The sequence below is a fragment of the Stenella coeruleoalba genome, assembly GCF_951394435.1.
Source record: "Stenella coeruleoalba genome assembly, chromosome: 10".
Classification (NCBI taxonomy): Eukaryota; Metazoa; Chordata; class Mammalia; order Artiodactyla; family Delphinidae; genus Stenella; species Stenella coeruleoalba.
In genome coordinates, this window is record NC_137156.1 from 1,890,915 (window position 1) to 1,906,409 (window position 15,495).

Consider the following 15,495-nt stretch of genomic DNA (forward strand, 5'->3'; position numbering starts at 1 on the left):
TTCCACGGCTCCGCCGGCGCCCCGTCCACGGAGGATAGGCCTGCGCACGCGCAACCCGCTGGCCTCTCGCGAGGCCGGCCGGAAGGGAACGCACTGCAGCCGGGAGAACGTCCACGGACTACACTTCCCGAAAGGCCGCGCGAGCCGTTGCCCCCGGCGGCCAAGCGAACCTCCGTGGACTACATTTCCCGACAGGCCGCGCGAACCGTTGCGAGCGGCCGCGGACTACGTTTCCCGTCAGGCCGCGCGGGCCGTGACCAGCGGCTGCCGGGCGAGGGGCCGCGGACTCTGCTTCCCGGCGCGCCGCGCGAGGCGCCGGGGCTGCCGGCCGAGGGCGGGCCGACGCGGGCAGCCCGGACGTGAGGCATGAGCGGCGCCCTCCGCCGGCCCGCTCGCGTCCTGCCGCCTCCCCGAGCGAGGGTCGCGCGGCGCGGGGCCTAGCGCGGCGGCCGCCATGGAGGTGAGCGGGCCCGAGGACGACCCGTTCCTGGCGCAGCTGCACCGGGTGCAGTGCCCCGTGTGCCAGCAGACCATGCCCGCCGCGCACATCAACTCGCACCTGGACCGCTGCCTGCTGCTGCACCCGGCGGGCCACGCGGAGCCCGCGCCACCCCGCGCCAAGCGGCGCCGGCCGTCCGAGAGCTCCGCGCTCAAGCAGCCGGCCACGCCGACGGCGGCCGAGAGCAGCGAGGGCGAGGCCGAGGAGCCGGACGACGGCGGCGAGACCGAGAGCCGAGAGAGCTACGACGCGCCGCCCACGCCCAGCGGCGCGCGGCTCATCCCCGACTTCCCGGTGGCGCGGCCCGGCAGCCCCGGCGGGAAGGGCGCGGGGCAGCGGCCGGCGGCGGCGGCGGGCAGCGCGTCCCCGCGGAGCTGGGACGAGGCGGAGGCGCCGGAGGAGGAGGAGGCGGCGGGCGACGCAGATGGCGAGGACGACGCGGGCCGCTGGGACGCGGACGCCGCCGCCACCTTCGAGGCCCCGGGGGGCCGCCCGCACGCCCGGGTCCCCGCGGCCGAGGAAGTGCGGCAGCTGCTGCAGGGGAAGCCGCTGGCCGACACGATGCGGCCCGACGCGCTGCAGGACTTCGTGGGGCAGGGCCGCGCCGTGGGGCCCGAGACGCTGCTGCGCTCGCTGCTCGAGGCCAACGAGGTGCCCTCGCTCATCCTGTGGGGGCCGCCGGGCTGCGGCAAGGTGAGCGCGTCCGCCCGCCCCGCAGCGCCCCCGGGTCGCAGGCGCGTTCTCCGGGCGTTAACAGAGTGAAGGTGTCTGAATGCGGGGGGTGCGCGGGAATCGGGGGACTCCCGTGGCGGGCCGCCCAGAGCCGTGGTCCGTCCTGTTCCGGGGGCGGGTGGAGTCAGGTGTGCAGCCAGCAGCCGGGAATTGTAGAATTTCTGTTGTGCTGCTTCCGGCTCCTTGTAGCCGTTGGTTTTTTCAGCAGACGGGTGTTCGTTAAAACTTGAGACTGTGCTCGCTTAACAGGACTGACAGGAGAACTCCTTGCTCCTGCGAGCCGCCTTCATCCGCCGTTTCCATAACTGTCCTTAGGATGGCTTATCCTTTAAAGAAGCAACATCGGTGCATCTTGGTGGCCAGTGTTTTCTTAGGGGCGGGCACAAGCCCAGAGGAGGGCACTTAGGATGTTGGGGTCTAGAGAACACGTCACTGGAAAAGCGCTGGGGAGACTGGGAAGGAGCCCTAAGGAGACAGGAGCTAGACGGAAAAAAGAGAAAGCGAGGAGGTGCTGAAATACATATTTTCCTGTCTTCAGGGAAAGGGAGGAGAGGAGCACGAGGGAGCGAAAAGCAAAGCCCAGGACGAGGCACGAAGGGGCTCAGAGCTGTGAGCGGGCCCAGAGCCCTCAGCGCACAAGGGCTTTTACGGATTTCCTCCAGTTGTTCTTTCCAGCTTCGTCTCCCACAGCTTAACCGCATCTCCGTTTATTCCAGTTCCTGGAGTGCGTCCTGCTCGTGGTGTGCCTTCTTGTTTGCACTGGAGCTTCTGAAGCCAGGAGCAATCGGAGTTGACCCAGGAAGCATGGCGGCGCGCGGTAGCATTCTTAGTGCTTCCCTAGAGCTCTTAAGGCGGTCAGAACAGCTAATCAGGTGGCGGGCGTAGAGGCAGATGGCAAGAAAAACGCCCCTGCGGAGGGGCGCTCAGAGCGCATGCCTGGCAGGAGAGCCAGTGGGCCGAACCGTTCAGAGTAGTGGTTGGTCGCCGGTCACAGCGAGGCAGATGTGGCCTGTGGCCGGGCTTGCAGAGGAGCAGCCGCAGTGCATGATGGTGCTGTGCGACTTCAGAAAACAGAACGCCCCCTTCCCACTCGTTCAGGAGCACATTTGCCCCTCGTGACACGGTCTTCCGTTTTTCTTTACCTCCGTCCTTAACTGCTATACTTCACTGCTGACAGTAATAATAAAGTTAATAACAGCGTGTGTGTGTTTATCAAGCACCCACTAAATGCCAGGCGCCGGGCGTCGCTTCCCGGGAAGCGCTGACAGGGTCGCGGTGCTGCTGTTCCGTCTCTGTCCTCAGTGGACAGTCCCACGGGGCGGGGGTCGCCCTGAGCGCCGGGGGTCATCACTGGGCTCTCAGTTCAAGGGCTGGCTCTCCTCTTCTGAGCTGCCCTGCGGAGCTTTCGGATGTGGCCCCGCCAGCCCCGTGGGTCTGCGCCTCAGCCGTCCGTGGTGCTGTGTCCTTGGCTGGGAGAGGTCACGGCTGTCGCCAGGCTCTGCCGCCTCAAGGTGGCCGCTCCTTCCGGGGGTTCCAGAGATCTTAGCGTCCCCAGGAAGGCATCAGATGGGGTTAGACACCAAGGAGAGGAGATCAGGATCGGCGAACTTTCAGCTGCTTTCCTGTTTTCTTTGTAACATTCTTTTCCACTTGGAAGCACGCTGCGCTGTTTCCGAGCGTATCTGCTGCCGAGCGCGCCTCAGCGTTCAGGCCGCGGGTGAACGCTGCCGCGGCAGCCTAGGTGCGCGTCCCTCCATCTCACCAGCTTCCACGCTCTGCCCTCTGTCGCAGACCACGCTGGCCCACATCATAGCTAACAACAGCAAGAAACACAGCGTGAGGTTCGTGACGTTGTCGGCGACCAGCGCCAAGACAACCGACGTGCGCGACGTCATCAAACAAGCTCAGAACGAGAAGCGCTTTTTCAAGAGGAAAACCATCCTTTTTATTGACGAGATTCATCGGTTCAATAAGTCCCAGCAGGTATGTTCACTTCTTTTTACTTTCTTGTGGTCCTTGTGAATGCTGACTTGAGTGTAAAGCCCGTGAGGTCACTGCATAAATGCTCGGGGCTGGGGGTGATGATAATTCTCTGTCCGCAGAAGCCTAGACCCTCAGCCCTTCTCCTTTGCCTGTGTCCCTTCACTTTTTCTTAGCGTTTTTTTTTTTTGGTGACCAGAAAATGCTTCCTCTATCTGATAAATGAAATTGTTGGTATACTTCTGAGCTATACATATCAGAAACACCACTTTGGGTCAAGCTTCCAATTTTCGTAAGTGTTTAAACGTCAGGACTCACGGTGAGTCTAAGTTCCTAACCTAATCCTGAGCGCAGAATTAGGAAAAGGAAGGAACAGCCGACTTACCCAGGATCCTGCAGGGTGTCGACGGGGGTCAATTTCTTTTGTTTTCCTCCACGATCAGGACACGTTCCTTCCTCACGTGGAGTGTGGAACCATCACGCTGATTGGGGCGACCACGGAGAACCCCTCCTTCCAGGTCAACGCTGCTCTTCTGAGCCGCTGCCGGGTTATCGTTCTCGAGAAGCTTCCGGTGGAGGCTGTGGTGACTGTCTTGATGCGGGCGATCAACTCCCTGGGGATCCACGTCCTGGACTCCAGCCGCCCTGCCGACCCTCTGGGCCACGGCAGCAACAGCGGCTCTGAGTAAGTGACTCCGGCTCCGGCAGGGCCCTGGGGTGACACCTCCCGGAGAATCCCCGGCTGGGGCTGGAGGGGCGGGGTGGAGAAATGTCCTCCTAGGAGAGACGGGAATGGAGGAGGGAAGTGCTGGGTTACAGACAGGCAGACAGGTGTGGCTCTGTCTCTGCAAAGGGCTCCTGGCTTTTCACATGCGCATTAGAGCCCATTGCGGGCTCATCTGTAGTTCTTCCAGCTTTAACTGCTTAGCCCCTTGCTTTAGTTCTTGGGTGTTTGCTTTTGTGCTGACGGATTTGGGTCTTTTCCTAGCACACTTCTTTTTTAAGGCTTGGAAGACCGACCATGAGAAGCCTTATTGATTATTTTCTTCACAGGATAGACTTACCTTATGAATCTTTTGAAGTTTATGCTCAGATCCCAATTTCCTGTTCTTGCAGTTTTTTTTCTTTTTAAGACACTAAGAATTAGTATGAATATTACCATAAAACTCCTTAAGCCTTTTTAGGATGACGTTTGAGCACTCTAGAAGTCAAACTCAGTTCCGTGAAAGTAAAGAAATTTTAGCTGAAAATGATGCCTTAAAGGCTGCCCCTTTTCTCCTGGTGATCTCCTTCTGTACTGTGAGAGCTGTGCGACGCACGGGGTGTGTATCGTGGATGACTGGCTGGGTTACGGCCTCCGCCGCTCGCTCCTGTCTTGGATGCCGGAGGAGCTATGTGGTGCCTCGTGAGAGCCCTGGACGTGGCCGAGGACCCCATCAGCACCCAGGTTGCGTGGCTTTAGGGTAGAGCCGAGGCGGGACCGCCACCCACGGTGGGAGCTCCAGGAGGGGCCTCTGCGTGCGGGGCGTGCGCCGGGGTCTGCAGGGCTGCTGCCCGCTCTGTGCGTCCAGTCCAGCTTTCCTCCAAGCAGCACGTCCACTGCAGACTCGCGGAACCGAGTGATAAAGGGAAATTGAGAGGGAAACAATCCTGACTTTTGTGTGTGTGTTTTTTGTGCATGTACTGGCTGTCGTTATGTGTCTGCAACTTTCTGTGCCATGTTTGTGTGTATCTAGGGTCATTTATTTATTTTATTCACGGGATGACTGTCAGGTTATCCCCTCCCCATCACGGCCATGCCGTAGTTTAAGTGAAACGAGGACCAGAGCAGCAGGCAGGGTGCAGACGATCAGGGGTCTACTCGTTAGCAGTTCTGACAAGAAGTTAAGTTGGGAGACATCATAGGTCATTGGCTCAGGAGGCTGAGACGCAAAAAGGCCGAGTCATGTGCCCCAGATTACACAGCTTGAATGATGGAGCTGGATTTTGAAAGCGTGCTTCTAACCCAGTTGGAAGAAGGAACCTGAAGTTCAAGGAGTTACTTAGTACCTCCTTGGTACTGAGTGAAAGTGCTACTGGTGAGTATTAACATTCTAACCTTTCTCTGTGCTTCTTCGTGTCCAGGCAGACTGTATTAATTTGTAAAGGATTAGAAACCAAAGGCTTCCATGTGTAATTTAGCAGTTGTGTCTTTTGACCAGATCTGCACATCACGCTTACCAGGGATATAGTTTGAAAAGGCATGTGCCCGGGGTCAGGCCCTGGAGGCTGTGGAGTCAGTAAATCTGTGCTGAGATCCACACACCTGGATTTTAGGAAAGTTCTCTGTAACGTGACACACGTCGCTCTTGTCACCCTGACCGTGGAGTGTTCCTTTTCCTTAGAGAGTCACAGAGCATTGTTTTGTCATTCAGGGAGCGGGTAACTGAGCCACGTATGTGCTTCTGCATGAAATAACAGGCGTCTTTTCACTTACTTCACTCCTCCTGCAGCTTAGACATCCAGCTGTAGAATCCTCCAGGTCGCAGGAAAACAAGGTGCACAAAGATGCAGGCCTTGGAAGGAAAGGGGGAAGGATGGCGCTGGCCTTGCCGCTCGCGCCCAGGTTCCGGCTCAGACCCCATGCTGCTCTCCAGCTAGAGGACGAGGCTGTCACTTCCTTCCTCTCTGGGTCTCATTACTTTGGAATGTGATCTTTCCCAGTGCACTTAAACCATTTTTTCCCTTATTATGGCACCGTTTTTTGAATCACATTATAACGATATAGTTTATGGTCTACTGCTTATTTCTCTGTGGGATGCTGTGCAATTTCAGGCAATCTACCCAAGGTAGATTGTGCCTCCTTTAATTCTTTTATGACTTTGGAAAGTTACTTCCAAATGAAAAACATTGTAGAAGTGTACGCTTCCGTTTTACAATAGCCTTAAACTCTCGAGCCGGAGCACGGTCCCCGTGATCTGTGCAGTAGTGGCTGTTTGTTGAGGGGTTTTGCCAAAGGCGGTGCACGCGTCCCTGCCTCTGTTCTCGCGTGACCCTCCTCCGTTCCCTCTCCTGAGATCTCAAGGTGTTCTGGCGCATTTATTCCTCTTCAGAAGCTGGCTGGAGTCGGCCGGGGTTGGGACGGACTGGTGGCGGCAGGGACCTCTGGCCGTCTGGAGTCGGCGGGGGTTGGGATGGACTGGCGGCGGTAGGGACCTCTGGCCGTCCCGTGCGGCTTTCTTGGCAGCCGGTTCCCATCAGAGACTCGGCGCGTGACTGTCCCAAGTGGCACCTTGGTTAGTGGAGCCCAGGTGCTGACAGATTCATTTGTGTTTACAAAGACTCATTTTGGGCGGGGCTGAAATTGGGGTGTGGCTCACATGGAAGAGGGGCTGTGGCGCACTGGCGGCCGGGGGGGTGCCCTCCCGTCCCCTGACTCCAGACCTGATGGACAGGGTGACAGTGGAACAGTGTGGACTTTGGTTAAGAGTCTAAACAGCGAAGGAAGGATTTCCTTTTCCACCCACGTAAAACTCGTCCCCGTTTTTAAAGGCTAGCTCACAGTCTGCTAGTCAGCTTCTCTCATAGTTAGCGAGGCCCGTGCGGAGGTGTGGAAACGCGGGAGCAGCGGGAGGGCTGGGGTGTGAGGCCACCCGTCTGCCTGTTCTCTGCCCCAAAGCACTTCATGCCTCTCGGTGCATCCGGTGGACAGTCACACAGGCGGGAGGTGCGTGCACCAGAGCCCTGACCTGAAGGTGGCAGAGCAACAGGGGACTTTACCGCTTTGTTGCTGGTGTTTACATTTTTTATAATCCCATTTGGTAAACAAGTAATATTCAGAGTTCTGAGTAGCTTGCTTGTATTTCAAAATAATAATTTTTTTAGTAAGATTGTAAGCGCTATATGGTATGGCCCCAATTTTGTTTTAAAAACGAGACTGGATATTTATAGGATAGAAATTCACAAGGTGTTCAGAAGGCTCTCTCTGCCACCCGGTGTGTCCGGAGCTGCAGGTCACACCACCCAGGTCCAGCGAGGTTGACAGAGACGTGGGTGGACGGCCCATAGAGCAGATCCAGCAAATGACCTGGTAGCTGTCATTCTCTAGGTGGTACGGATAAGGGGTTTTTATGGCTTTGGTGTTTTTGTCCTTTCCATGTGTCACCATGCTTAAAAATACATGTTTCACTCTGAGATTGTGGGAAGGTTGAAGTTAGTCCGTTCGTTGTGCAGATGTGGAGTGCACATTCATAAAGAATGAAACATGATTTCCGTCCTCGCGGCCCGGCGGTGGCGGGGGTGGAGAGACGGCATGGCACCACCAAACGGCCCGGCTCCAGGTGACGCTCGCTCAGGGCTGCGGCTCGATCCCTTTCCTCCTGCAGATGGCCCTGCGGGCTCTTTGTTGCTAGGAAGCCTTCCAAGGAGATGGAATGCGTTGCTTTTATTAGTTCTGAAATGAGATGTTCAGGCCGTTTGGGTCTCCCTGCCCCCCCAAACACACCCAGATGCATATACACACACGTACACATACGTGTATACAGGTACACACATACAGGCACACATGTATACACACATGCACACATGTATACACACACAGATGATGTGCCGTCACCGAGCCCCGCCTGCCCTCCCTCTCAGGCATACCTGGGCTGCCACACCCCCTCTGGTGTGGGCCTGTGCAACACATTCTCTTTAGTGTGGGTTGTCTAGTTTTTTCCAAATCATCAAAAATCTGCTTCAGGGCTTCCCTGGTGGTGCAGTGGTTGAGAGTCCGCCTGCCGATGCAGGGGATGTGGGTTCGTGCCCTGGTCCGGGAAGATCCCACATGCCGCGGAGCGGCTGGGCCCGTGAGCCGTGGCCGCTGAGCCTGCGCGTCTGGAGCCTGTGCTCCGCAACGGGAGAGGCCACAACAGTGAGAGGCCCGCGTACCGCAAAAAAAAAAAAAAAAAAATCTGCTTCAGGAGCGGGCCGTCAGCTTTACAAAGAGCCAGTGAGGTGGCCTTGGTGTGTGTGGTGAGTGTCAGATGAGGAAGGGAAGAGGGGGCCCTGCAGGCGGTTCGCGCGGCTCTGGGGCCCAGGCAGCTGTGAGGGGTCCTGGGAGAGTCACTCACAGCGCAGCTAACCCCTGGGGTGGGAGGCGTTCCCCGGAAGGCTTGGCTTTGGTGAGGGGGCAGGGGCTCGGGGTCGTCGGGGAGTGAGGTGCAGACCGGGGTCGTTCAGGCTGTTCACCAGAGCGAGGGGGGATGGGTGTGTGGTCAGGACCTCTGCATGGACCTCGTAGACAAGCTGGGCCCCTCTTGTGGCCACCTCCCACTCCCCGCCTTGGCCCAGCCCAGCGGCTGCCTAGGAGCTGTTTTTCAAGCAGCTGATGAAGGTTGCGGACGACACGGGTGAGCCGTCACTTTGAACGGTTACTTTTTGCTTTGCGCACGCGCAGCTGACGCCTAGCCGGGAAGAGTAAGACCCCTCTAGGTAACGAGATGTGTCACACATCTTGTGTGACTAGACTGGGAATAGGAAAAGTAGTTCAGTTAGAGTCGAAAAGGAGTCGTGGTTAGACCTCCTTTACGAAGGTCCGCGTGTGCTTAGTACCCCCGTGGCAGCATATGCCCCAGGCCTAAATCCCAGAGCCCTGCTTCTGGGTCCTGCTGTGCCCAGAGGGGCTGGGGACCTGGTGGGTCGTTTGTAAAATAAGGAACACGTGTAGGCCTATGTAGTTGTCACTAAGTATCTGCGGGGGAACGGTTCCAGGGCCCCTGCCCCAGCAGATACCAAAATCCGAGGGTGGCGGATGCTCAGGTCCCTTCCGCAAGATGGCGTAGTGTTTGCATAGGGCCTGAGCACATCCATATACTTCAGATCATCTCTAGAGGACTTGTGATACCTGACGCAATGTAAGTGACACGTAGACTGTTGTAAATAGTTGTTGGGATGCAGCAGATTCAAGCTGTGCCTTTTGGAACCATCTGGAATCTCCCCCTGACGTTTTCCATCCAAGGCTGTTGAATCCGTGGATGCGGAACCCACGGATGCAGAGGGCAGAGCGTCCAGTGAAATCACCTCGCGACTCCAGGGCGAGGCAGTTCTCAGTCTTGATGCCAACCCGTGTGACACCGTGGACCCGCTTTAACACAGTGGTTTGGGATCCAGGGCAGAGGCTTGAACCTCGGGTGCCTCGTTAGTGGCCTTGCAGGGACAAAAGGTCACAGAGTGCTGTGGGGTGAGCGTGTCCCCCACGTGTGACGCGCTCTCGGTGGTGTTGCAGGCCCTCCGTGTTCATAGAGGACAAGGCAGTGGACACACTGGCCCGCCTGAGCGACGGGGACGCGCGGGCCGGACTGAACGGGCTGCAGCTGGCGGTGCTGGCCAGGCTGAGCGCCAGGAAGGCGTTCGGGAAGAAGAGCGGGCAGAGCTACCCTCCCAGCCGCGTGCTGGTCACCGAGAGCGACGTGAAGGAAGGCCTCCAGCGCTCTCACATCCTGTACGACCGAGCAGGTGAGTGACCGCCCGACCTGTGCGGCCCCCGGGCAGCTCCGTGTTGGTCATAGAGGCACCTCCCGCCCAGAGCCCCGTGTCGCAAACCTGCTTCCCGGTTCCTCGGGTGCACAGCAGGGCGGCCCTGAGAGCGGGGATGAAACTGCGGGAAGTTGGGTGCGCCTCTAATTTCAGAAGCTCAGTTCAGTTAGAGTTAGCTAAATGAGTTAGAATCTTTAATTCTTAGAGTCGTCACGCAAAATTAAGTTTACATAGAACTTGGTGCTTTCATTTCATAATAGCTTTTTAAAAAATTAAAGTTGACGTGTGTATTTATCTGTTTTCATAGAACCGTATTTACAGGTACCAAATACGATCCCGGCTCTTTTTAAACTCCTGACCTGGCAATATTAAATGTCGTAAGCACAGCCCGTTTGTGTCTTTTTATAAAAGACGCGGGTGCTGAAGAGAGTCTCCTGCAGGCAAGGCTGTAGGGTAGACCTGGGTCTGTGTGATTCTCGGCAGCCGCGGCAGGAACCGGACTAGCCTTCTACACCTTTGAGAGGAAGCTGATGGCTCGAGCTGTCACTGCGTGCCGTGTCTGCAGTGCTTCCAGATGCTTCTTGGTGATGGAAGCTCCTTCAGCTGTCCGGGGCGGGGCATGGGGGGAGCTTGGCAATGACTGGTTCCGGGCACGGCCTCCTGATGAGGCCACCAAGTGGGCCATGTGGCCTCTGGGAAGCGCCTCGGCCGACCGGGGGCGCTCGGGACATGCTGGGGGCCTGTCATGGCCGCTCCCGTCTCCGTCCCGATGCAGCCCAGGCATCTCAGCCCCCAGCACTTTGTGCCCCGACGTGGTGTGAACGCTCAGAAAGTCTGGGCAGTAAGCCCTTCTGGGTGTAGAGCATTGCTCCGCTTTGGCCAGGTGCGAGGACTGGCGATGCGAATGAGATGCACCCACGTGCTGGGCTCCTGTTGTTTCTGGAGGCTCTGGTCTTCCTCCTTTGTGGTTGTACTAAGGTGATACTTCATTCTGACGGGACCCCGTGGAACTGCTCTCATGTGTCATCAGACTGTCAGCTGAAAACCAGAGAGCTGCCATCTAATGTAACGGTAGCTAACGTGGAAGTTTGTCTTTTAGTTTTCAAAACCTTAGGCAGTTAGGTAACTATTAATGTTACCCCAGTTTACAGATGGCAAAGCCTGAGTTCACAAAGCAAGTGCTAAAACTCATCCTCAAAGCCAAGTCTGGCAGATCCTGAGGACAGGACCTTCCCCCGTGTCGGCGCTGCCCGCACGCCAGCCCGCCCCGCGGCCACCAGCCGCACCCCTGCAGCACATACCTACGCACGCACACGCACACGCGCACGCGCACGCGCGCGGTCAGACACACCCCAGCCGGGGGCTCCTGTTTCTCGGGGTCATGTTCCATCGGGGGAGCCACGCACAACGGGGACCCCCGTTCTCCACAGCTCTCTGCTGCCCGCCTGGGCCAGGCCTTGAGAACCTGCAATTCTAGAAGCCTTCCCCTTCGTGCCGCCCCCGCTGTCACATCCCCACCCACAGTGGGTCGGCAGACACAGATACACTTCAGAACCTAGAGAATCATCCTCTCACAGGCTTTGTTCCATAAATACGGATGATAGCGGCCTCGCCCTGGAACCTGCTCGCTGGTACTCTTGGCCTTTTTTGTAACTCTGCTGAGACAAAGACCGCCACCCCCAGGATTTTAATTATTTCTTTTCATGTCATCTAGCATATATGGGATTTGGTAGCTAGCTCCGATATTTCTGTGTCAGAGTGAAGAGATTTCCAAATGAGAACAGGTTCTCTGCCCTGCGCTGAGGTTGAGGTTCTACACAGATAGTGTGGAATTCTAGGCTATAAAGTGGTGTATGGTAAAAGCAGAAATAGAAGCTAGCGTAGAACGTCCAACTCACACACGTGCCTACAGCGCTTGCCCTGTGCCTGGCGGCCGTTATGAATACAGCCCCGTGAGCTAGCTGGTGTTGCACCCATTCTGCAGGTGAGGGACCAAGACACAGACGGGGTCAGACTTGCCCACGGTCACGTGGCCGGTGCGCTTGGCATTTCAACCCAGGCCGCCTGGCTCCAGAGCCCGTGGCCTCGACCGTGTTACCTTCATCGTGGACCTAGTAGAAGTGTGAGACCCGAGGACCTCTGCAGCGGGGGAGAATCGGGGCCGCCTCCTCGCTCACAGTCGGCGAGGCGGGCGGAGGAGAGCTGTCCTGCGTGCTCCGTGTCTGCGGTGGGCCGGGCCCGCACTGCCGGGCCTCGCGCCCACATCCAGGCTCAGCGTCCCACACCGGTCACCGGGCAGCTTGAGCGCGGCTGTCCCACCTCGCTCTCCTCAGGCCTCCCTGGGCCCCGCGCTAGTTCAGGCTTCCTTGAAGTCAGCCGAGTGAGAGCAGCGCGTGGCTCGGATGGCGTGTGGGCGCGGACCCCACGTCCCGCCACGGCTGAGCGGTGCTCTCTGGTGTCCAGGAGAGGAGCATTACAACTGCATTTCCGCGCTGCACAAGTCCATGCGGGGCTCGGACCCGAGCGCCTCCCTCTACTGGCTGGGGCGCATGCTGGAGGGGGGCGAGGACCCGCTGTACGTGGCCCGGCGGCTCGTGAGGTTTGCCAGCGAGGACGTGGGTGAGTGACGGGGGGCCCGGGCCCAGCGGTGCTGCTGCCTTTCGGCCTGGGAATCCCTTGGCTCCGTGTGGGGCAGGTGGGGAGGGGGAGAGTCAGTGTGAGCACAGCCGCTTATTCCCGGGGGGCGGGGGGTGTGCTCGGGGTGTTTGTCTCCCAGAGTCACCGTTTTCTGCTTCCTCTGCGGTATGGACCACGCAGGAGGACAGGCCCCCTCGTTTCATCTGCACTTTGCTGCGTGTCACAGATAGTGCGTTTTTTACGAAGTGAAGGTTTGTGGCATCCCTGCGTCAGGTGGGTCTGGCAGCAGCCTTTTCCCACAGCAGCTGCTCCCGTGGCGTCTCCGTCACACTTCGGTAATTCTCGTGGTATTTCACACTTCTTCACCTCCGTTATATTTTTGTTATGGAGATGTGTGACACGTCATCTTTGATGCCGCTACTGCAGAAAGATTGGCTCACTGAAGCTTCAGATGATGGTTAGCATTTTTTTAGCAATAAAGTATTTTTAGACATAATGCCGTTGGTGACAGTAGCATGTAAACGTAACCTTTATGTGCACTGGGAAACCAAAAATTTCATGCGACTTGCTTTATTGCGGTATTCACTTTATTGCAGTGGTCTGGAACCAAACCCACAGTCTCTCTGAGGTGCCTGTGTTGAAATAAAAGAAACATTTTAAATTTGCTTTGCAGTCAGGTGTTCTGGTTCCATCAGACAGCTCCTGAGAAAGAGATGGAAGATTCTGGACACTATTTAAAGAAAACGACCAGAAAGCTCTACCTTGCTTTGGTTTAGTAAATGTTCTGCTTTTAATGTGTCCGTCCTTGTGGCTGTCTTCACGGCCTCGGCTCCTTATGTGGGTTGTACGTAGTCTCCTGTTTTTCCTACTAGCAGTAGAGTTTTTATCCATGAGGAGACAATTCTTGACGCTGCACAGTACCCACTCAGTAAATGTCTCCAGTACGCTAGTGAGATCAGATTTTGCTGAGTGGATTCTTTTGGTCAAAGTCTGCAGGCAGTGATGGGTCAGGATGGGGGTGTGCGTTACGACTTACACGTGCCTTTGTCTCTGTGTGTGTGGCAGGTCTGGCCGACCCGTCTGCATTAACACAAGCAGTCGCCGCCTACCAAGGCTGTCACTTTATAGGCATGCCCGAGTGCGAGGTAAGGGAACCCGCTCCGTTCTTTGCAGATCGGTCCCTTGCTCTCACGCTGTGTCCCTTCGTGGTCCCTCACCGTGGGTGCCTGGGACACTGAAGAAGCTGCTTGGCTTTCTCACTCGTATCTTAGAAGCTTAAGACTCTAGAGAGGGGACCTCGGGTGTCAGCAGGGTCATGTGTTCAAACTGGGGGAGTCCTGAGTGCCGAGGAGGTGCCCGGGGTTTCCTGGGGACAGAAGTGTCAGAGGGGCCAAACAGGAAATCTCCGCAGGTTCACTCACAAACAGGGCCGCTTCTGCTTAGCTCTATATATTCGGATTTCAAGAAAAATTTCATGTGATAAAATGTTCCTTCAGTTTAAAAAAAAAAGAAAAGAAAACCAGTGGTCTGGTTCAGCCTCTCGCCTCAAGCAGGAATGTCTTCTTTCTGTCCTAGGTGATCCAGACTGTGGGCAAAGCGGGGGAGTAAAAGCCTGGGGGCGGGGATGGGGCGGGGGTCTTCTCAGAACTAACCAGGGGCGGCGCCTCTGTGACAGTGGTGCCCTCTCGCCCAGGTGCTCCTGGCCCAGTGCGTCGTCTATTTGGCCCGAGCCCCGAAGTCGATCGAGGTGTACAGCGCCTACAACAACGTCAAGGCCTGCCTGCGGAGCCACCAGGGGCCCCTGCCCCCCGTCCCCCTGCACCTGCGCAACGCGCCCACCAGGCTCATGAAGGATCTAGGCTACGGCCAGGGCTACAAGTACACCCCCGTGTACAGCGAGCCCGCAGACCAGGACTACCTGCCCGAAGAACTGAGGGGCGTGGACTTCTTCAAGCAGCGGCGGTGCTGACTCGGAGGCTGGGCCAGGGAGGGGAGGCCCTGGATCGCCGGTGGGTGGCCTGGCGGGCGTTACAACAGGCCGACCTTTCGTGCCGGAGGTGTAAGCGTTCCTGGAGGGGGGGAAGCTTCCTTCAGCCGAACGTGTGGCGTCGAAATTGTGTTCGTTTGCACCCTGTGCGACATTATGCTCATGAAACGGTCTGGCAGCTTTGTGCAATTAATTAACGTTAGGAGGGATTATCTATTTTGTCATAGTATTTAAGTCATAATGTCATTTCAGAATTCAGTTCTGTAGGGTTTTTTTCTTTTAAAAAATGTATATTCTGGGTAGTTTCAATTGGCAAAGAAATGTAATTGTGATTTAATACTGCATAGTGTTTTGGGTATTTTTTTTATATGCAAAGGTCTTATGAGCCAATAAAACTATTTCAAAGTACTTCAGTTTTTGCCTGTTTTTCCACCTGGGATCCAAGGTGCCAGCATCTGTCACCATCACAGTTTGGTAGGTAAACGCCATGAAAGAAACATTTTCATAGGTGACGTTGGAAAGTTTGGAAGTCCGTGTATCTTTCGAAAATTGACTTCTAACCATTTTGAAGGATTGTAAATGGCTTCTGAAAGGATCAGCAGCCTCCCGGCCCGGGCCTCCCCACTTCTCCAGACTCTTGAAGCCCCGTGTTTCTAAATGATATATCCGGTTTTGCCTCAGTGTTTGCTAAAGCTGAATATGCCCCCGCACGCGCGCGCACACACACACACACACACATCACACACACACACACACACACACAACACACAAACACATCACACACACACACACAACACACAAACACACATCCCACACACACACACACATACAGAGCTTCGTTTCCTTTGTATCTACTGCTGATGTAACCAAAAGGGGGGTCCAGCAGCTCACTGTGCAGAAGCCAATAAAGAGGCCAGGTTGGTGGAAAGGAAAGTTTGCTTTATTTTCGATGCTGGCAGCCAGGGTTGGGGGAGGGTGAACTCGTGTCCAAAGGCCGACTCCCCCCTGACAGTCAGGGGGCAAGGGCTTCTATAGGTGGAGGGAGGGGGCTACACGCAGAAACAGCACAGGCAGCTCTGACAGGCGTCTTGATATTGGCCACGCGGTGCTCTGACCGGCGTCATCTTGATGAAGTGCAGTTAGTCTTCAGTTCCAAGGTCGG

At 56.5% G+C, this 15,495-nt stretch overlaps 1 protein-coding gene across 1 annotated transcript; it reads left to right on the plus strand.

Moving 5' to 3' along the window:
- The first annotated feature begins 121 nt into the window (after positions 1 to 121).
- WRNIP1 (WRN helicase interacting protein 1) lies at positions 122 to 14,917 on the plus strand. The gene is made up of 7 exons (XM_079935483.1): positions 122 to 1,192; positions 3,023 to 3,214; positions 3,655 to 3,896; positions 9,459 to 9,688; positions 12,173 to 12,328; positions 13,412 to 13,491; positions 14,040 to 14,917. Exons 1-7 carry the CDS (start codon positions 455 to 457, stop codon positions 14,313 to 14,315), a joined length of 1,914 nt encoding a protein of 637 aa, XP_079791609.1. The 5' UTR covers positions 122 to 454; the 3' UTR covers positions 14,316 to 14,917.
- Positions 14,918 to 15,495: the final 578 nt, after the last annotated feature.